We start from the raw sequence: 21,360 nt of genomic DNA on the forward strand, positions 1-21,360 counted from the left end.
GTCATTTGGTGTTTGCAGCAAGATGCTGCATATCTTCTATAAGTCTGTTGTGGAAAGTGTGATCTCTTCTACCATCATCTGCTGGGGAAGCAGCATCAGAGCCAGGGACTTGAAAAACTCAACAAGTTAATAAAGAAAGCTGGCTCTGTTCTGCGGACTCCTCTGGAACCTCTGGAGATCATTGTGGAAAGAAGGATTCTTCATAAAATGAAGAACATTATGGTGAACCCTGACCATCCTCTTCATGAGTCTGTCCTACAACAACAGTCTTCAGTCAGAGGCTTCTTCAGATCTGCTGTAAGACGGAGCGCTACAGGAGATCCTTCCTGCCCACAGCCATCAGCATCTACAACGGCTCTTTAAGGAAACCTTCATAATATGAGCTATAACAACATTTAATTTCCCTTTGGGATTAATAAAGTATTTTTTAATTGAATTGAATTAAACGATAAAAACTCTTTATATATAGTTTTAAATTCTCTCAGTATTTAAATATTGAATACAAGCCGTTTAAGTCTGTTTATCATTATGAATGTTGGTATGCATCTAAGTTAAATTCACTAGCCCCTGTAATACCCTGTAGGTACAAGGTGTACTCACAATATATACCCTGCAAACCCCCTGTTGGTAGTGGAAAAACGACATTAAGATATATTCGAACACACCCCATGAGTAGAGGGAAAGTAACCATTGCTGCTTTGTAAGTAGCAGAAACATGACCCTGAAGTATTCCAAAAGTATGCTTTAAGTAGAGGGAAAGTTCATCTTTGGCGTGGTGTATGTACCCTGTAAATAGGAGAAAAGAACCTGTAAGTGCCCTGTAAATATCCTGTAGCCTGTACCCTTTAAGTAGAGTGGCGGTAAAGTACGTTGTAAATATCAAGCCACAGTAAAGTCACCTATCAGCAACCAGTAAGCACCCTATAGGTACTGGAAAATAACCTTTAAGTACTGCCTAAGTAGCAATACAGTAGCTTAGAAGTGCCCTGTAAGCATAAGTGAAGTATCCCATAAGACTCTATAGGTAGTGGGGAAATATCTTGTAAGTTACAGTACAAACCCATTAGGAGACTGTTAGTTGTAGCGAACTACTCCAATAGTCCCCTTTAAGCACCCTGCCGGTACCTCATAAGTAGCACAGACACCATATGAACCTCTTAGCAGCAACAAATTACTCCGTAAGCACCCTGTGTATGTACTACTCTTAGAAGTAATTTTTTTATTTAAGTACATGTAAATGTAACTGAGTAAATGCAGCTAGTTACTACCCACCTCTGCCCATAAGTTTGCTGTAAGTAGAAATAAAATCATATAAGTAACCTGTACGCATCAGTAAACTAACTCACAAATACCCTGTAGGTAGCAATAAAATCCTCACCTGTAAGCATCATTAAAGGTTGTGAAAAATACCGACAGAATCCCATAAGTAACATGTCAACATAAGTAACCCATAAGTACCCTGTAAGTATCAACAAATCCCATAAATACCTTGTAAGCATCAGTAAAGTACCCTGTAAGTAGCAATAAAATCCTATAAGTAACCTGTAGGAAGCAGTACAGTAACCCATTAGTTCCTTGTAGGAAATGGCAATGTACCCTGTGAGTCCCTGCAAGTAGCAAGAAAATATTCTTGTTAGCCAAGTACCCTGTATGTAGCATGCAAGTACCTACAAGTACTCTGTAAGTAAAAGACTGTTTTACATAATCAACGTAAAGCATTTTTTGCTCATATTTAGGTTTATTTGTTTATTTGTTTAACTATTCAGAAAATTTTAACAGAGAAAATGAGATCAGTTGGAAACTTGGAATCTTGTGTTTTATCCTAACTTTACTGTTCCCTGTTAAAATAAAACTGCTGTGGGGCAAGGTGGCCTCAATTTCAGCTACCCTTCTCACATCTGTGTGACTACGAGCTGTGATGACTCAGCACAATATTAGAAGAGACTTCAATGAAGAAAAGGACAATATAGGAACAAACTGCCTCAAATCAATCTGCTTGTTGTAGCATAAACCAACACTGTTACGTCAATAAGGCATGTCAAGAAAAAACATGGTGATGCAAACAGATTTAGACATGAAACATGTTAAAGGAAATATGAGAAGACATTGGAGAGAAGCCAAATGCATATTATTCTCTAATATAACAGTACTTTGGACTCTAAGGAAATGCTAATTAATCTCAGTACTGAACATTTCACATATGCTCTCAGTGTACATTCAGTTAGTAAAGGACAATGTATTTCTGGGCCCGATTCCAACAATCCCCAAGAGTGAATTTAAGTCCAACATTAAGTGTCTCCAGCTCCTAATTGACCCTCATTTGGGATGATTTATTGCCCCGCTCTGAGGGTAGGTCCAAATCGTTTAACATTAGCAAACCATTCTGTGACCCCTCAAGGCAAACACTCCCACGAGACAACACAAAGGGAGAATTGTGAAGCTCATTCTGCCATAAATAAAGACAGCAGCAGATTTTTTTGAAAGCTCTGAAAGGTCAGACAGACGAAAGGCATGTTAGTGGGGTTTAGATGTAATTGATGGGAAAAACTGCAGACAGAGTGCTTTTTTAGAAGGATTAAGGTACTCTGAAGGCAGTATTCAATCTAACTGACAGGATGTGTCGTTCAGGTGCAACTCTACCTGTTCCCAAGCGAATATGTGCTGGTTGAAGTAAAACTGGATCTGCTCATTGGCGAGGTTGATGCAGAGCTGCTCAAAGGAGTTCTTCTTAAAGTTCTCAAAGCCGAAGATATCCAGGATGCCGATGTTCAGGCCCTTATCATTTTCTCTGGAGGTGAGGAGAACGATAAAGAATGCCTGTTCAGGCTAGTTAAAACCATGCCGCCTCGCAGGACATTTCCTGCTTGATTCTTTCTCCTAAATTCTACTAAAGAACAAATATTATACTATTTTTTAAATAATGTATTATTCAAAAATGATGTCTTACAGATGCTTCATATATTTTCTCTGTAAGAGCTTAAATAAAATTGATTTGCATTGTTTTAATGAACTAAATTGCTGTTTCAGTCAGTTAAGATATTGTTCTGGGTTTTGTGAACAGTTTTTGTTAGTAATTAGACACATTTTGTAAAAGAACACAGATTGCTTCATTTTCATTACTGATGTTATAAATGTTATAAGGTTTGTGCAGCTGCTCCAATTTTCTATACACAGTTCTAGTTAGAAGTTTAACTACGCTAATCAGTGTCATAAATTAAATATTCATTTTTGGCTTTTAAATATTTATTTGAACTGGTAACCTGTAAGCATCAATAAAGTACTTTGTTAATTGCTACAGAATTTCACAAGACATTTAACCACTCTTATTGGCAGAATTGGCAGAGCTCATTTAAATTGATTCATTTCCAGGGCTGCACGGTGGCGCAGTTGGTAGCACTGTTGCCTTGCAGCTAGAAGGTCCTGGGTTCGATTCCCAGCCAGGGGTCTTTCTGCATGGAGTTTGCATGTTCTGCCCGTGCATGTGTGGGTTCTCACCAGGTACTCTGGCTTCCTCCCACAGTCCAAAGACATGCCTGGTAGGTTAATTGGTAAATGAATGAGTGTGTGCATGGTTGTTTGTGTGTTGCCCTGTGACAGACTGGCGACCTGTTCAGGGTGTACCCTGCCTCTTGCCCGTAGACTGCTGGAGATAGGCACCAGCTCCCCTGTGACCCACTATGGAATAAGCGGTAGAAAATGACTGACTGTCATTTCCAGGTGTTTAAGCATCATTCAAGAATTTTCAATACGCTTGATGTTGGAGCTTTGGGAAGGCAATTCAGGAAGCTTAAAATAAGCAGCCCAAACCTTGGAGTCATTGTCCTGTTGGTACACCCAGTTGCGTCCAAGTTTCACTCACCCATAACAAAATAAACGATATGTTAGCATCATGCTGAGGGGCTTTTTTGTTGCCAGTGGTACTGCAGCATTGCACTAACTGGGTTCAATATTAAAGAAGGATGACAACCACCACATTTTTAAACTTCACCTCAAAATCCACAACAAGTTGGTTGAAAATTGGATCCAGTCCGCTGCTTCTACTGCACAATGACTTTGAACACATTAAATCTGCTTTAGGAATGGCTTCCATCTCATCCCTGTTTATGGACTATGCATAAAACCCAGGTCCGTACCTGGAAACCAATGAGCTCTACTAATTCTGCCTAGAAGAGCGGTCCACTATCCTGCCAGAACTACGCCAGAAGCTTGCTGATGGAAAACAGCTTATATGCAGCTTGGTGAAGGACAATGAATCAGGTATTATTGGGGGTGTATACTTGAGCCATAAAATATGTATAATTTTGGGAACATTTGTATTATATTTAAACTTGAGCAGCTAATGTTTTGGTTTTAAAAAATAACTAAAGTAATTAACTATAATTCAAACATCAGAATTTATATATTTATCCAGATGAAGAGTGTCTGACTGCAAATATATATGCTTATATTTGACTAAGTCATGTTTAAGCATAAGTATAAACTTGATTAACCCATTTATATCAGCCAACAACAAGGCATCCCGTTTTCTGCTCCTGCACTCACCCCGGCTGGTTGTCGGGCCGGAGCAGCGTATTGATCCGGTTCACGATCCAGCTGAAGAGCCGGGCGTAGAGAGCTTTTCCCATGGCATCCCTCACCTCCACTGCTTTCTCCACGGTGTTGGGCCTGACAATGGTCTCGCCCCGGGCCACAACGCAGTGGGAGGTCAGGGCTTCCTGGAGCTCATCCGAGCGGATACGCAGCAGGGACGCCACTGGCGGGAGATGCAAGATAAGGGACCGGTAAAAGTTATCTGGTGAAAACTGGAGTAGGGGAATGTACAAATGAGCAGGAAAAAAAAAACTGTCACATAAACAGAATGGATTAAAGCATTTGGAAATAACCAACCTAGAACATGTGTTAATATTAAGAGAAGATTATGTAAACCACACAGTGCAAAATCTAATTATTGTAAAATGTGTTTGCTAATACTTTTCAGTGAATTGCATGTCTCTGCTGATGTATAATTTATTTCCCAGTAATGCTGTTCTATATTTATCCTCACTCCAAATGGAGCTCTCTGCAGAGTTAATGCAGGAAGGCAAAAGAGGGACAGAAAAGGAGAGCAGAACAAATTTACAATCTTGTCATACATTTAGCCTCCGGTGGTTCTCTCACCGTTCTCCAGGACAGAAATGTTGGTTATGTTGCTCTTGTCGGTTTGGTGCTCTGAGGCGACTGCAGAAAACTCAATGTCGCCTGAGTTAAGGATGGCAGCCAGAATGCTGTAGACACTGCCCAGCTCCTGCAGAAATGACAGATAAACAGCTGCTGTAGATGAGTAAAGCTGCTACTAATAACTACTACTATTTTTACATACTTTGCCTTTAGGAAACCAGACTTTCTGGTAATCTTTTTAAAGAGGTCCACATAGATTGTCATGCAGGCTTCCTGAAGGCCCTTCCAAGCTTTCTTTGGACTTTGGTAGCTTTAGCGTTTTTTTTTTTTTAGATGTTTTCAACATTTTGGTTATGTATAGGCACAAACATTAGGGTATTTCACTGAGATGTTATCTGATAAACCAACACAAAGTAGGAAATTATTCTGTGATTTATGTTTTTAAAAATTAAACTCTGAAAAGTGTGGCATGCATTTGTATTTAGCCCATTTTTATCAGAGTTTGCTGATTTTCCTCAAGGATTGCCCCTGTATTTAGCTCCATTCATCTTCTCATCAACTCTGAACCGCATCCCTGTCCTTGCTGAAGAAAACCATCTCCACATCATGATGCTGCCACCACTGTGTTGCACTAATGGTGTGCTGTGATCTGCCTGGGATTAGGGGAATTTAGAAGGGGATCAACTGAGCTGAATTTATTATTCACTTGGGGGTATAAAAGTAAAAATGAAATACAAATTCATATCCCACTTAGCAGAGTTTTACTTGTGAACAATGCTTTGCGATGGACTATCTAATCAAATACTGGCAAAAGTATTTTAATTTTAGTTGATCATCTTCTGTATGCAAGTTTTCAGTTAATAGCTCTTTAAAAATTACCTTACTGGTTCTAAAATCATGTTTTCTGTCAAGCTGTGCTATGTTTAGCATATTCTACAGCTTTAACATAAGAAAGGGGAACTAATTTCCTGTTTGTCTAACAGGCTCTCAGTCCCAATTCACCAGCTCTTTTAAACAAATGTGGGGATCTGAGCATTAGTTAAAAGTATTTGTGATTTTTTTATTTGCTATTTCACATAGATGCACACACAATGTATTTTTTGGTTCTCCACAGATGAGAATGAGAACAGGCACAGGAGCAGGAGAGTATGCATGCAAAGCTTTTTGTTATATAATTTTGATCAGATATTGCAGACATCATCTGAGCTGTCCATACTGCCTTCATATAAGCCCCTAGTATATAGTGAGCTGGTTATTTGCAGTGGAATATGCTTCATTTGAAGTGAGTGGGAGGTGACTCAAAAGGACAAAATTACCAGTTTTAGCCAGCAAAAAATGCAGCAGCATCTGGATGCACTTTTCTAATGACAAATAAAGCAGAGCTAAATGTTAGACAGAAAGCTTGTTCAGGTAATTCAAGTAAAATAAACATAGATAGCCCATGTTTATGTGATGTTTAAGTTAAATGCGCCTTTCCAGATCTCACACTATCGTCTCTGCAAGTTATATTTTCCCAGATAAAGCAAGTTACCCCAGGATATATATATATATATATATATATATATATAAATGAGGCAGCTTTTTGAATGGCTCTTTGAAAGGAATTTGTATTTCACAATGATTTATGAGGAAACAAACAAATTAAATCATAAAAAATTAAAAACAATTAGGGGACAAAAATCAGCCACAATCTTAAGAAAACCCTTAAGAAAGCGTTAGCAGAACATTTAAGTTGGCAAATACCTCCTCAGCCTCATACTCTGTGATGTACTATAGCTCCACAGAGTGATTACAAGTTAAGTGATATTGACGTACAGATCCCAGTAGAGGTCAGTTCTTTGAGGCTCGTTGGCCCTTCCAGTGACAAAATCCCCCTTAAGTGTCATTGTTTGCATTTTATTGGACGATATGCATAAAATAATTTGGTCATAGCCTGGATCATGAGAGCTGAGATCAATGTGTTTGTGTTGCAAGCTTTAAGAGGGGCTTCTTAAAGCTCTCTGCCCAGTATTCACTGCAGCAGTTCGTACCTCCAGGGTGAATCCAATGACTTTGAAACACTGCTCCACTGCATCAAACTGCTCCTTGTAGAAGGCATTGCTCACTATGTCAGGGCCTAATTTCATGTGCTCGGTATGAAGATACCTGCACAACAAGGAGGATACACAAAGGTAAGGGTTGGGCTCCAAAGAAGAACGAAGTAAACGTAGTTAGGACTGAGGAATGTCAAAACCTACTTAGGTGTCTTGCTGTCAGAAAGTTTGTAGTGGGCAAGTTTCTTCCTGTCAGCCAGACCAGCATAAATGTAGTAAAAAATGTGGAAGTTCTTCTCACCTCTGTGGAAAACACAAAAACCAAATCACATTTGAGATTACAGAACGTTCCTCTGATTGGTTAGTTTTGTGGAAGCAGCGACTGATTGAAGTCATGTTGTGAATTGCAGGGTTTCAGGGTTTCACCACTGAATTAAAGCTTGGATCCTCATTAACAGATGGAAAAATAACAGACTGGTGGTTGCCATGTTAGCTGTAACATTATAGAGGATATAGAAAGTGTATGCACTCCCCTGTGAGGAACATTACATGACAAATTAGACCCTGGTGATTTAAAGTTTTTTATTGTGACATATATCCTGCAAAATAGAAGTGAAAACAAAGGAAAAATAAAAGAAGCAAACAAATTTGTTAAAGAAAAAATGATCAAAAAGTTGCCTGGTTGACAAAGTGAACACCCTCTTTATGTAACACTTTGTTGAACCCCCTATTGATTCAGTTTAAATACTCAGCCTCTTTCACCAGGAGTCTTTCAAGATCCTGCATTTTGATTTGAAAATATTTGCCCACTCTGCATGCAAAGTTCTCCAAATCTGTCAGATCCAGAGGACATCAATTGTCCACAGTCTCCTTCGGGAGTCCCCACAGATGTTCTAGACTCTGTTTAAGTCATTCCTAATCATTTCCTCTCATGATATGCTTCCTTTGCTTATCTGGACATAAGCTTGTACTCACTGTGATGCTGAAAACATCTCAATCTTCAGCTTTCTAGAAGACACCTGAAGGTTTTAAGTTACAACTGAATGGTATGGTTTCATCCACATTGACAAAACGTCTAGTTTTATCTGAATAAAAGTATTACCAGATACTTTTATTCGGATGTTAGTTAAAAAAAACATCTTTAAGACTTGTACAGGACAAACCTGGTGGAGATTGTCTTAAGGTGATCACAGAGAGTTTAAAAACAGTCAGTCATTTTCTACCGCTTATTCCATAGTGAGTCGCGGGGAGGGCTAGTGATCTTCTACAATTTCTACTACTGTGTTATCTAGAATATTATTCTATTTTATTTCTATTCCACATTTTAATCTATTTCTGCAACCCTGTATATAGTTTATTTTCTCAGTGAAGGCGCATGCAAATTCTATTCTATTCTATTCTATTCTATTCTATTCTATTCTAGATCCAGTCGTAATGATTTCATATGCAGTGGAGAATAACTAAGCCTGTGATTCTTTGATAAACGGATCTTGATCAAACGTGTCTACCAGACACAAAAAGCAGTAAATTCACCGCTTTGATCTTTCTTGCTTTTAAAGAACCTGCAGCCTAAAGCGGATTCACCTTGTTTGCTTCCCTGCCAATAACAAGCTCCAGAAAAGAAGCTGCACACAGTGCATCCTGCCAAATCAGCCCACTCTGACCCCTGTGTCTATCTTCTAATGAAATACTCGAGTCCGTCTTTGAAGTTCAGCTCGCTAGAAAACAATCTTTGATCAAACAAGAAACGGGCCTTCCACTGCACTTGACCTGGCCCGATCCCCAGACACCTGATAAGAGGAAAAGACGGAGCAACTGAAGCTCAGGGCAAAGGGAAATGTCACCAGTTTCAAATGGGTAAGTAAAGGTGAAGGGAAAGAAAGAGACAGTGCATTACACACTGATCCCTGACGGTGAGTGGAAAGATAACCTTTGTGGCGCTGTTTTCTCATTGGGTGATTTAAATTTCTATAAATGTCAGTGCAGATGAATTTCAGAAAGGTACAAAGACAAGTCAAAGACAGGATGAAGGAGGTGGTATTTACATCGCCTGGTGGATGACCCTGGATTTCTCCAGCAGGTACTCGGATATCTGCGCTCCGACCACCGTTCCGCCGTTGGTAAACTTCATCTCCAAGTATTTCCCAAAGCGGCTGGAGTTGTCGTTGATGACGGTGCAGGCATTTCCAAAGGCCTCCACCAGGCTGTTAACCAGCAGGATTTTCTCCTGGAGTGTGCGATTGTTGGCCTGAATAAAACATTATTCCAGGTCAATGTGGAGGAAAAACGCCAAGTCGGCACAATAAAAAGGGTTGATAGAGATTAAATTTTGTGAATCATGACCAACACCAGCTGGAACATCAATAAATTCATCATAAAGTCAAACTGCCTGAATAGATCATTTTGGAAGTCGCATTCTTTAAATATTTGCAGCCTGCTGCACAGTTTAACACTTGGTTTTTCTTTTGTAGCTTTACAATGTTTCTATATAACTGCAAATGCTAAAAAAAAAAAAACACTTAGAAAGCACTTAAATAGACAGAATAAATCAAACAGTGGTGACTTAAAAGTAAAAACGATGATTGCTCTGTCAAAGCAGTAATGTTCTGGCTTTAATATTGATTTCAAATTAATGTTTAAACTAAAAAAGCCGAATAAAGAGGACAAAAACGACGATATGATGATGGTGATGATGATGGATGATTTACTCACCTTCCCGAGCACCGTCAGCTGTTGCACCAACAGATGGGCGCTTTCTGTCTTTCCTGCTCCGCTTTCCCCACTGATCACAACACACTGCACACAGAAAGTCACAAAGACTTCAAACTCAAACACAAATCATGTAGAGACATACAATTCCAAAGCCTGCTAACTAGCATTAGCTAAAAAATAATTTGCATGGTAACCAGAGTGGCCAAGCTTGGAGTGAGATTTGACTTTAACATGTAACAGTAAAGGTCTATAAATCATTTCTGTTTTTTTTTTTTTTTTTTTTTTTTTGTATCACACTTAGATCATGAAACTAATTTTAATATCAAAGATATCCTGACTAAATATAAAATGCAGTTTTCTAATAGTTGTTTTATATATATTAAAGGTAAAAATCTATCCAAACCAACATGGCCATATGTCAAAAACTAAATACCCCCTTAACCTAATAACTGGTTGTTCCACCCTTGGCGGTAACAACAGCCGTCAAGCATTTATGATAACTGCCGATGAGTCTTTTCCATCACTGTGGAGGAATTTTGACCCGCTTGAATTGTTTCAATTTAGCCAAACTGGGGGGTTTGCCTGTTTAAGGTCATTCCAAAGTATCTAAATTAGATTCAAGACCAGACTTTGTCTATGCTAATCAAAAAATATTATTTTGTTGTTTAGAGAGATTAAGATCATTCTCCTGCAGGAGAATGATCCCAAAACAACTTGGTCGTGTGTTATGGATCATTCTCCTGCTGCAGAAGCCAGGCCTGCATGAGATGGAGGTCACGAACTGATGGCCGGACATTTAACTTCAGGATTTGTTCTAGAGAGCAGAAGTCATGGTTCCATCTGTTATGACAAGTCAACCTGGTGCTGAAGCAACAAAGCAGCCCCAGACCATCACACTACCACCACCATGACTGTAGGTTTGATGTCCTGTTTCTGAAATGTTAGTTTTACACCATTTGAAACGGGACACACACTTTAAAAGTTAATCCTTTGTGTAGTCAGTCCAGAGAAAATGTCCTCAAATGATTTGGGAATCAACAAGATGTTTTCTGGCAAATGTGAGACGGGCCTTTATGTTCCTTTTGGTCAGCAGTGGTTTTGTCCTTGGATCTTTCCCATGGATGCCATTTTTGTCCACTCTCTTTCTTATTGCTGAATCATTAACACTGGTAATAACTGAGGCAAGTGAGATCTGTGGTGATTTAGATGTTGTTCTGATTTCTTTTGTGACCTCCTGGATGAGGTGCCAAACTGCTCTTGGAGTAATCATGGATTACTCCAAGATCATCCCCCGACTCCAGGGAAGGTTCACTTCTGTTCCATGTTTTCTCTATTTGTAGATTGTGGCTCTCACTATGGTTCACTTGAGTCCCCAAAGTGTTAGAAATGGTGAGGCATGACATGTTGCTTTTTAAGATCTTTTAGCATAAGTCGTGTAAAATAATCGGTTTGATTGATTTCTTGATTCTACAGGTCAGAAAGCACAGGGATATTGGCATGGCTAGTCAAATTAAACCAAAAGCAGTGATTTAGCACAGAGAAAATATGATTTAGCATTATGTTTTACACTTAAAGGAAAATTAAACCATCCTTTGAAAACTGCTTTGTGTATTTACTCAGGTGATATTATCTGAAAGTTTAGTTTGATGATCTGCAACATTTAAGTGACAAAAAAGCAAAAGTCCAAAGAAGTGTGTTACCTGATCGGTGTTGTATGACACCATGGACTGGTAGGCCATATCCGCCACCGCAAAGATGTGTGGTGGGTTTGCTGTGCGCTTAGCTCCGATGTACATCTTAGTGTGCTACGAAGAATTAAAGACGAGACAATATCAAATATTTAAAAATATATTCACATGAATATCTAATGGCTTATTGTTAAATGTAATACAAAATGTCTGCTACAAAGGTGGAAGATATACATGATGATTAACGGGTAAAATACGGTGAAGAAGAGACAGATTATCAGCGTAAAAGAGTTTTAAAAAGCACCAGTGACTAAATGTTGGAGCAAGTATTCTTAGAAAGAATAAACAGAAGAAAACCTGCAGTTCCTTCACTGACCTGAGGTGTGTAAATCTCCATTTTATGGAAAGGATTCACTGCAATCAGGATGTCTCCAACATAGGTGTAAATCTGATCTCTGGCATACCGGCTCTGGAGCTGCTCTGTGACTGTGTTCTGACCAAAAAAATTACCACAAAAGAAGAAAATGACATTTCTTCCTGAATCATCATCAAATTGATACCATGAAGGAGAAATGAATGAATCGTTCCCGTAGTCTGGTCTCAAGTCAGAGCCATGTGACTGCAGCTCTGTCAGTATTTTATTGGTGATCAACACTGATATCTAAACACTTCCAGGTTAATCAACAACAGCTGAGCTCCTGAGTTTGATGGATGGAGAAAAAATATCCGCTGGCCACCGAGGCTGATTGCATCATTTATGACATTAATGCAGTGACCAGATTTGATAAATTGCACAGCAAAAGAAACAATAATATTGGCATAACTATAAATACTTTGCACAGTATAAATCTATATGAGTTACATGTACACTTCCTCTGAAAAAGTATTTTCACAGCAACCTTACAGATCTGAGTTTATTTATTCAGGACGGGTACAGAAATCTGACGAGAGAAGAGATGCACGGCATCGGACTGATAGAGGTCAGTGACCTTCTCACCTGTTTGAAACGAAAATAAAATACAGATGTCACAAAAATAAAGTAGGAGCAGAGATGAAAAGAATAAGAACAACCATTAAACAATGTTCTCCCAGGCTACATCAAGGTGCATCCACACCGCCCAGAGGATCATCGGCTACCCTCTTCCCTCCCTGAAGGACCTCTTCAGAGCTTGCTGTCTGAAGAGGGCACGCAGCGTTCTGGGGGTCCGTTCACACCAAGGACACCAGGTGTTTTACAATAGTGCAATAACTCATCAATACTTTACTTCCTGGAAGTGGGCAATGTGCAACACACAAGTTCAATTCCAATTTTTAATGGCTGCACTATTTGTGCACTGTATTTTTATAGTTTTTGTTTTCTATGCACCTTACATGGATCAGTAGACCAGTTTTGTTGTACTACTACACATTGACAATAAAGACTTATCTTAAAGGCGTAAAGGTTTTGAAATGATTGCTGCTGTGTGCAGTTCTTGTATCCCAAATGTTCAGTTTTAACTTTTTTACCTCGTCTAGGACTTCGAGGGTGGCGAGGTCATCAACCTCGTCTGTGTCGGCTTGCGTCTTCATGTGGGTTCCTTTTTTTGTGTGGATACGTTCATGCCTGAAATTCACAACAAAATGCTAAGATTTTGAACAGGACAAAAAGCTGGATTTTACTAAAAATTCTACAAAGATGCCACGGTTCTTACATTTCAAATCTATAAAACTCTATTCAGGCTTTATAACAGTTTAAAATAAATACCTATAAGGGAATTCAATGAGTTTTATATTTTGGCATTGTGTCTTCATTAATATTTTATACAACTTTGCTACTTTTTAAAATGTATGTCATGCATAGTTGTTTACAAGCATTAATGGGTTAAAACTTTATTTAAAACACATGGAGCACTTCTAGTAAACTAAGTAATATTAAATATAGAAGTCTGTGTAGTTTAAAAAATGAAATCTTGTATCTAGATATTTATTTCAGCCCTTGGTTCCAATGTTAGGGGAGCAGTAGATTAAAAACCAACTATAAAGAACCTCAAACTTCAGAACATTTCTCCAGTTCCATCTCATGGACCCTTGCAAATATATTCATACCTGTATAAAACTACAAACTTCAGTGCATTTTATTGGGATTTGATGTGCTAGATCAAGGTTTCCAGCTCCAGTCCTCAGGGGCAGACATCCTGCAGGTTTCATTATAAAATGAGCAATCTTTTTGTGTGAGGATACCTGAATCAGACAGCTAAATCTAAAAAATGAAAGGACACTGGCCGTTCAGGATGGACTTTGGATCCCACTGTGATAGATCAACGCAAAGTAGAGCATAATTGTGAAAGAAGAGCTATGAATGTTTTTTACAAACAATCCAATAAAAATAATACAACCAGTCACAATAACACTGAATATAGTAAACCATGCCCACTGTGAAACATGGTGGCGGCAGTATCATGCTGTGGGGGAGCTTGTCTTCAGCAGGGAGACAGAAACTGGTCAGAGTTGATAGGAGGATGGATTGAGCTAAATAAATGCGCAATGTTGTGTGTAAATATGTTAGACGTTCCACTGGACCCTCCAGCAGGACAAGTGTTAACATACAGCCAGAGCTGCCATGAACTGGTTTAGATCAAAGCCTAATTACATGTTAGAATAGCCCAGTAAAAGTCCAGACCCAAATACAACTGACAACTGCAACGAACTGCAAAGAGGCAATGAAAGAAAATCGGTTTCTAGGTGCATACAGGTGGTAACACCATTTCTCAAAAGAGCTATATCTGCAGTGAAAGTTGGTTCTACAGTGTTGACTCAGAATCACACATTTTTTGTTTTATTTGTAAATAAAAAAAGCTAAAAATCATGCATCATTTGCCTCCCATTCAAAAGTATGCTCTACTTCATGTCTAACATAAAATCCCAATAAATTCCATTAAAGAACTTTGTGAGGTACTATGTGTTAAAATGCTTATTATTCGAGGATTAATAAGGATTTTTGTTGGCATTTTAAAGCTAATCTGCACTTGCTACTTTTGTTACAACAAAACATTTAAGCAAGTAAACTAGAGAATTAAATATTAGGACTATGAAAAGTAGGTAAATGGGAAATGATGTCAACAAACAACCTTAAACAATAAACAACCTCCACAATAACAGGGACCATTTAAACAGTCTACATCGGATAAAGCATTTATCTGGTAAATACAAATACGATCACATCTGCAAGATCTAACTGACCTAAAAAGCTCCTACTGTGGCATATATAAGGCCACCAATACATCCATTACCTGTCATTACTGTCTGTACGTCTGTCTGTCTTTCCATGATGGCTTAAATGACAGAAATAGGATTAACATTGCATGATCATACAGGTACAGACCAATGTGTTACAAACAGAGCACAGCTCGCACCTTCACGGATGTGGCTGCTGGATTGAGGTGGTGTTTGTTTGGGGACAACAGGGCTTGTAAAACATCCGGAAAGGAGGGTAATTTGGATTATACAGCCTGCAAAGGCTAAGCCGCAGCGTGCCATTTAAAAACTGACTGACATAAAGGGGGAGGTTAGTCTTTTTACAAGGGGTTTACAGGCAATACGACACATTTTAAGGTGGAAATGTGGGATGCAAGGATGGGAACACGCTTTCCTTATGGGTACAATACCTTGTTTTTTCAATTAATCCAATTTGCTGATTGAGATCAATGAGTTCAATGAGTTGTTTCTGCAGGATTTTCTCTCTGCCGACAGTCTGTTTGATGAACACATGCTGGAGGAGGTCTAACACACTGGGTCTCAGCTCAAAGTCCTTTATCAGACATCTGTGATGCAGAAGAACAAAACAAGTGCCTCACATTTACATTCAGTATAAATATCTTAATCCTCACAGGAGCAGTGACACTTGCAGCCACACTCACTTGCAGATAAAGTCATTAAAGTCATCTGACCAGAGCTCCGGCTGGTGGAGAGTAGGCGGAGGATTTCTGTTAAAGGAAGAAAGGGGAAAGATAAATAGAAAGATAAGATGGGATTTGGGCAGGCGGGCAGAGAACAAAGGCACCCAGGGGAATGACGAAGTGAAATCTCAACACTGGAACAATTTGTCACTGAGGACATCAAGCAGTGTTTTCTTTTAGGTGGACTGAAGCAATAAGTAAACAGTGTGTCTGGGTGGCATGAACACAGTTGATTTATTATATGAAAACACTTTTTTTTCATTGCAGATTTCCATAAAAGCCTCTACTGGAAAAAAAAAAAACTTGTTAAACAGACATACTGAGCACTCATGGTTAAAAAGACTTCACAACAGTCAAATGACTCACTATAATTCCCCGTTCGGCTTTAAGTACCTTTTTACAAGAGGGTTTCTGGCACATGGTAGAGAAGTCAGTGCTGCCTGCTAATGCACCCGGCCTTGCTAACGGCAGCTCTGACAGCAATAAATTGCTCTAATGAGAGGACATACATCTCCTGTTTATCAAACAAAACACCAAATACAGACGGCAGATGCATCAGACATTTATTTGGACTGTGTTCAGCTAATGTGGTGACTATTAAAGAGTTTTCTTATCCCAAAGACAAGCAGGGTTGGATAGAAATGATTTGGAAAGAAGAGGAGTTCTGTGCTACCTATTTGCTTTGGTTGTATGTACAGTAGATGGGTCCGAAGTAAAATATATTGCTAATAATAAAATGTGCAATCATGTATAATTGTAAATCCTTTAGATTGCATAAGATAAAAGTTTTGCTAAACTAAATAATAATCCAAGGCAGGGTAAGTTTATGTATATTATAGTATATTATTATAGTAGTAAGACAATTCAAAGTGCTGTACATAAAAAAAGAAAAAGAGACATAATAGGAGAAGTACATTACAGTGGCATAAAGGTAATTAAATAATTAACGAACACAAATAATTAAAGAGAATAAAAATTAATAATTAAAATGATAAGATAAAAAAATAAAAATGGTAAAATGATTGATAAGAAAACGAAAGAAAAGTTGGACTGAAAACTTCATAATAATCACAGTCAAAGGCCACTCTAAACAAATACGTTTTTAATCTTGATTTAAAGAAAAAAAAACAAGAGGTTCAGTTATAGATTTTGATTCTCCCAAAACAAAACAAAAAAAAACTAAGAAGACCCAAACACTGGGGCGGCCAAATAGAAATCATTTTTATCCCAAGGCGTAGACTAAATGCTAAATTTCAGGTTTAAAAAGGTTGCTGTTCAAAACTGCAAACATTTTCCGGAAGTTTGAAGTCCCTTCAACAAGATGCCAGAAAATGGCTCAAACTCACTTTTCAGTTTGGAGCATGGAATAATACAATGTTTCCCCCTCCCCCACTTGTTGCTGTGAACTGCATGTCAGTTGGTTGAAGAAAAAGTTCTCACTTACCACCAACACAAATTTGGCTGTTTGTATTTCTGCTGTTGAAAAATGCTGCAATCGAAGCGTGGAAACTGAAGGAAAGGCTACTTCATTACCTGAGCAGGAAGCCCAGCTAATTAACCAGCTAATATCAGCTATTTATACTCCTGGGATTACTCCATAAATAGCAGAATGGCAACAAAGGGATAACAATTGTATTAATAGATTACATTATTATCACTGTAATAATCAATTTCTTACATATAATAATAATTTACGCAGTGTTTCTGTTTAAGGTAGCTAAGTGGGTAATAAAGGGGGCGCTACAATTAACTATTCTTAGAAAATAGAGTAAATAAAACAAACTGTTCACCTAAAGATATTGCAGCACAAATTATGGGGTGTTTTATTTGACTCTGAAAAGATTTTGTGTAATCAGAGTTATAGACCCAATTGTTTCTACTCCACATATTTTTTAAACAAATTATAATTTTTTTTCTATTTACACAGGCTCAGATGTTACAGCAGCAATAACTATGCCATGTCAGGATGTGGAAAGAATGTTGACAATACATTTATATCATACTTCAAGTGAAGAACAAGCTGGCCAAGTGGTGAAAGGTCAAATTTTTAACTTTTCCTCCACATGGCCATTCCTGGAAGAGCTTGAAAGCTGGAAATCTGTCTGATACAAGAAGGTCAGAACATTCATATACTGATCGTAGACCACGCCGACACCCAGTGCAGGTGAAAACCCCAGAGATTTTATGTCAAATTAAATCGGATAGGTGAATTTATAGGTCTGGGCAGGGTGAGGCATAGTTAAGGTGATTTAGAATCACTAGTAGTTAATCCAAGGTATCAACTTGTTGAATGGAATACCGATTGAAGTGTTTTATGGTGAGCTGTTTTGATTTGCTGTGCAAGCGCTGCTGATTCGTGGAGCGCGGATGCGATCAGCAAGGTGCGTGTTCATGTTTTTGTCCGGCTGATCCCAAATCAGCCAGGAGTTAGAAGATGGACTTTTAAAGTTTTTCCATTCAAAGCAACTGCTGTTTGGGCCTTGTGGCCTGACTACTCCTTTGTCCCGGTTTTATTACAGGAGTTTTTTGTCCTGCCTCAAAGTTTTATGACTCTTTGTTCGAGATTTGGGGCACTCAGCTGCTACTGGGCGCAGTCCACCATCTACAAGCTGATCGCCGAAAATCGAGACATCAGCACACCAGGAGGGCTTCTCTTTCCAAGTTAACCCAAATTTCACATTTTGTCCATAAACTGCTGGTTTGATCTTCATAGACACTAAATACACATATATTTTCTTTTATTATTATTGTTAGGTAGTCATTTTTATCCCCTTTGTGTAGAATAGTGCTTGTTAGTTAGGTGAAGGTTTTTGGACCAGAATGGTAGTATATCAGGGCTATTTTGCTTCAATAAATTTTCACATATATCTTTAAGAGAAGTGTTTGTGTTTAATTCGTGCATGAGTGTTTTATCTGTCAAAATAAAGTCGAGGTTCTCCCACCTTTGGCAAAACTGTTGAATAAACAGTGACATCTAGTGTGGTTTTGGTTAATAATGATCAATTATTAATAATAAATTACTAATTGTAATTATTAATGGATTTGAGCACATAAACACAACCAGAGGACATCTCTGATTTCTATTTGTAATTAATGATTTTTGGTTAAGAAATTATTTTTAATTATAGTTTTTGACAAATATTAATCAATAATCATAATCCTTACACTAGTCTAGTTCATGGATGCACCACAAACTGAGGTTTTTAAAACCTCCACTTCCAAAAGAGTTTTTACACAAATTAGTTTTAAACTGAACAGAAAACTGAAAGCATGAACCTAAAGGGTTAAAAGAGATAATTTGGATTTTCAACATGGGTATGAGGGAGCTGACCTCAGTGATCTTATTTTTGTGTCATCTAGATAAAATCAGAGAGAGAGTGGTTGAATTAATGCCCCCAGCATCTCTCTTTCTAAGTCTGCCTCCCGAATAAACCCACAGCTGCGAAAGGAGGGAGGTAGGGAGAGCGCGAACAGAGAGCCTGGAGCTCTGGCTGCAGCAGTCACACAGATTCAGAGAGGTCTGTGTGATGGCTCCGGTGGAGCACGACCCCCATGGCAAACCCTTTTTCACTGGTATGTATGTGCATGTGCACATCAGGCCAACAACGGACACAGAGCAGATAGGGTGACAGCGAGGGGAAGTGCTTGGTCAGGTCTCACACCAGATTCAGGGGCGATAAACAATTAGTTTTCACCTTCAGAAGAAACAAAAAAGATAAGAAAAAAATGGGGCTGTACACCAAAAGGCAAGATGAGATCTGTGCTGGGAAGGTGGACAAGCCTCTGCGAGGAGCATGCAGTAATTTGTCAAGTTATATTATATAGAAATGCAAACAACAAAGTGACTTTTGTCAATCACAGCTCAAAAATTAATATGTTACAGTCTGTTAGATCTTGTCATTGTACATTTTTATAATAATTATGTGATTAAAAGCTGTTCTCAGAAATGAATAGATAACATCTAATTACTGTTTTGTCATTATTCCCTTGTTTAAATGGCATTACTAGTGAGGATTTTATACTTCAGGAAGCAAAAGTTGAAGTCAGTATCAACCACCCTTATTTTTTGGGTCAGACACTGAAGGGCTCGGGAACCATTATTCTAGGCAACCTACAAAAAATGGGCAAAGTCCTAACAAGACCTTACAGAAATGGTACCATAAAAAAGTCAAACTTCAGTAAACAGAAACTTTATATCTATGAATCAGATTCTACAGCAGTGATGTACAAACTTTTAGTGTTGTGAGCCAAAATCAACGATTTGAAAGTAGTTTAGAACCCTAAACAATTTTAAAATGTCATCCTGATTAAAAGGAAAATTTTTTGGGTACTTTTTTTTTGTATTTTCTTGTTGCAGAGAATGTTTGTAGTCCATTCTCAGCAACAAGAACAATAAGTCACTTTCTTTCAAAACCTTCGCTCTGTTTATCCAAGTGTAATGAATGGGAGCAACCAAAAACTATTTTGAGCAAAAATCAACGGATGTTTCTGCTTCTATTTACATTGAAATAACAATAAAAATGAAAATGATGTTAATAAAAAGTACTTTGAGTTGTTATGTTTTCATTTTAGGATTTTACATTGTTTTTTTTTAAAAAAAAGAAACCAAAAAGCACCTCTTATCAGGAAGAATCTAATTTTCCAAAAGCATCCATCTGTATCAGCCTCCTACAATGCCTATAATTTAAATAATTCTGAAATTGTTCTGAAACGTTGGACTCTGGCCGCACAAAATAATTCCAAGAGCCACAAATTGGATTTTTTCTAATTCAAGCTAAAAAAATTCTGTGGCTAATTGGTTGTTACTTTTTTTACAACATCATAGTCAGACATGGATGTGCAACAAATCCAGCCCAAGCTCGCTGATAATAATTATAAATGAAGAAGTCTTACCTAGGAATTTTAAAAAGGGCTCTCATTGGGTGGAGGTCAGAAAGGGGGGGGTCTCCATCTCCCAGCTCTATCGCAGTGATGCCCAGGGACCAGACATCACAGCGAGCGTCGTAGGTTGAGTCCAGCTGCTGTTCACAAGCTATGACCTGCAAGGACAGAGCAGAGGGCAGAAGCTGTACTGTCTGGGCCAAGAAAAAGTAGAAAATTGAGTCTATTTCCTTTATAAAGTTACTACTTCATGAAGCTTTCTTATCTTGCCACATATTTTGATGTACTTAAATATGTATTTTAACATGACTGGCACTCTCAGTTTTGAAGAGGGCATGTGTATAGGGATGAAGGGTGTAGAATTTATAGTGTCCGTCTAAGGTTAGGATAGAGTAAGTTATTTTTATTATGATGTCTTGTTTATTGATTGAAAACTCAATGTTCTATACAGAGTCTACACTCTCCGGCCACTTTATTGGGTACACCTTGCTAATACTGGGTTGGACCCACTTTTGCCTTCAGAACTGCCTTAATCCTTCATGGCATAGATTCAACAAGGTACTGGAAACATTCCTCAGAGAGTTTGGTCCATATTGACATGATAGCATCACACAGATGCTGCAGATTTGTCAGCTGCACATCCATGATGCGAATCTCCCATTACACCACATCCCAAAGGTGCTCTATTGGAATGAGATCTGGTGACTGTGGAGACCATTTTACAGTGAACTCATTATCATGTTCAAGAAACCAGTCTGAGATGATTCGTGCTTTATGACATGGTGCGTTATCCTGCTGGAAGTAACCATCAGAAGATGGGTACACTGCGGTCATAAAGGGATGGACATGGTCAGCAACAATACTCAGGTAGGCTGTGGCGTTGACACGATGCTTAATTGGTACTAAGGGGCCCAAAGTGTGCCAAGAAAATATCCCCCACATCATTACACCACC

At 38.4% G+C, this 21,360-nt stretch overlaps 1 protein-coding gene across 5 annotated transcripts in view; it reads right to left on the reverse strand.

Moving 5' to 3' along the window:
• The window catches only part of myo3a (myosin IIIA), a 76,342-nt gene that overhangs the window by 25,477 nt on the left and 29,505 nt on the right, over positions 1–21,360 (reverse strand). For 3 of the 5 annotated variants that reach the window (XM_047348924.1, XM_047348923.1, XM_047348921.1), the window contains exons 7-20: positions 20,419–20,564; positions 15,487–15,552; positions 15,235–15,390; positions 14,860–14,901; positions 13,097–13,193; positions 11,967–12,083; positions 11,603–11,707; positions 9,903–9,986; positions 9,236–9,438; positions 7,395–7,493; positions 7,188–7,302; positions 5,158–5,284; positions 4,543–4,753; positions 2,641–2,788 (exon numbers count right to left, since the gene is read on the reverse strand). In XM_047348924.1, the coding sequence (XP_047204880.1) occupies positions 2,641–2,788; positions 4,543–4,753; positions 5,158–5,284; positions 7,188–7,302; positions 7,395–7,493; positions 9,236–9,438; positions 9,903–9,986; positions 11,603–11,707; positions 11,967–12,083; positions 13,097–13,193; positions 14,860–14,901; positions 15,235–15,390; positions 15,487–15,552; positions 20,419–20,564 (1,716 nt within the window). The remainder of the gene's footprint in view (positions 1–2,640; positions 2,789–4,542; positions 4,754–5,157; positions 5,285–7,187; positions 7,303–7,394; positions 7,494–9,235; positions 9,439–9,902; positions 9,987–11,602; positions 11,708–11,966; positions 12,084–13,096; positions 13,194–14,859; positions 14,902–15,234; positions 15,391–15,486; positions 15,553–20,418; positions 20,565–21,360) is intronic. The other 2 variants (XM_047348926.1, XM_047348922.1) reach the window with 1 other exon arrangement.

The sequence above is a fragment of the Girardinichthys multiradiatus genome, chromosome 21, assembly GCF_021462225.1.
Source record: "Girardinichthys multiradiatus isolate DD_20200921_A chromosome 21, DD_fGirMul_XY1, whole genome shotgun sequence".
In the NCBI taxonomy this organism is placed as follows: Eukaryota; Metazoa; Chordata; class Actinopteri; order Cyprinodontiformes; family Goodeidae; genus Girardinichthys; species Girardinichthys multiradiatus.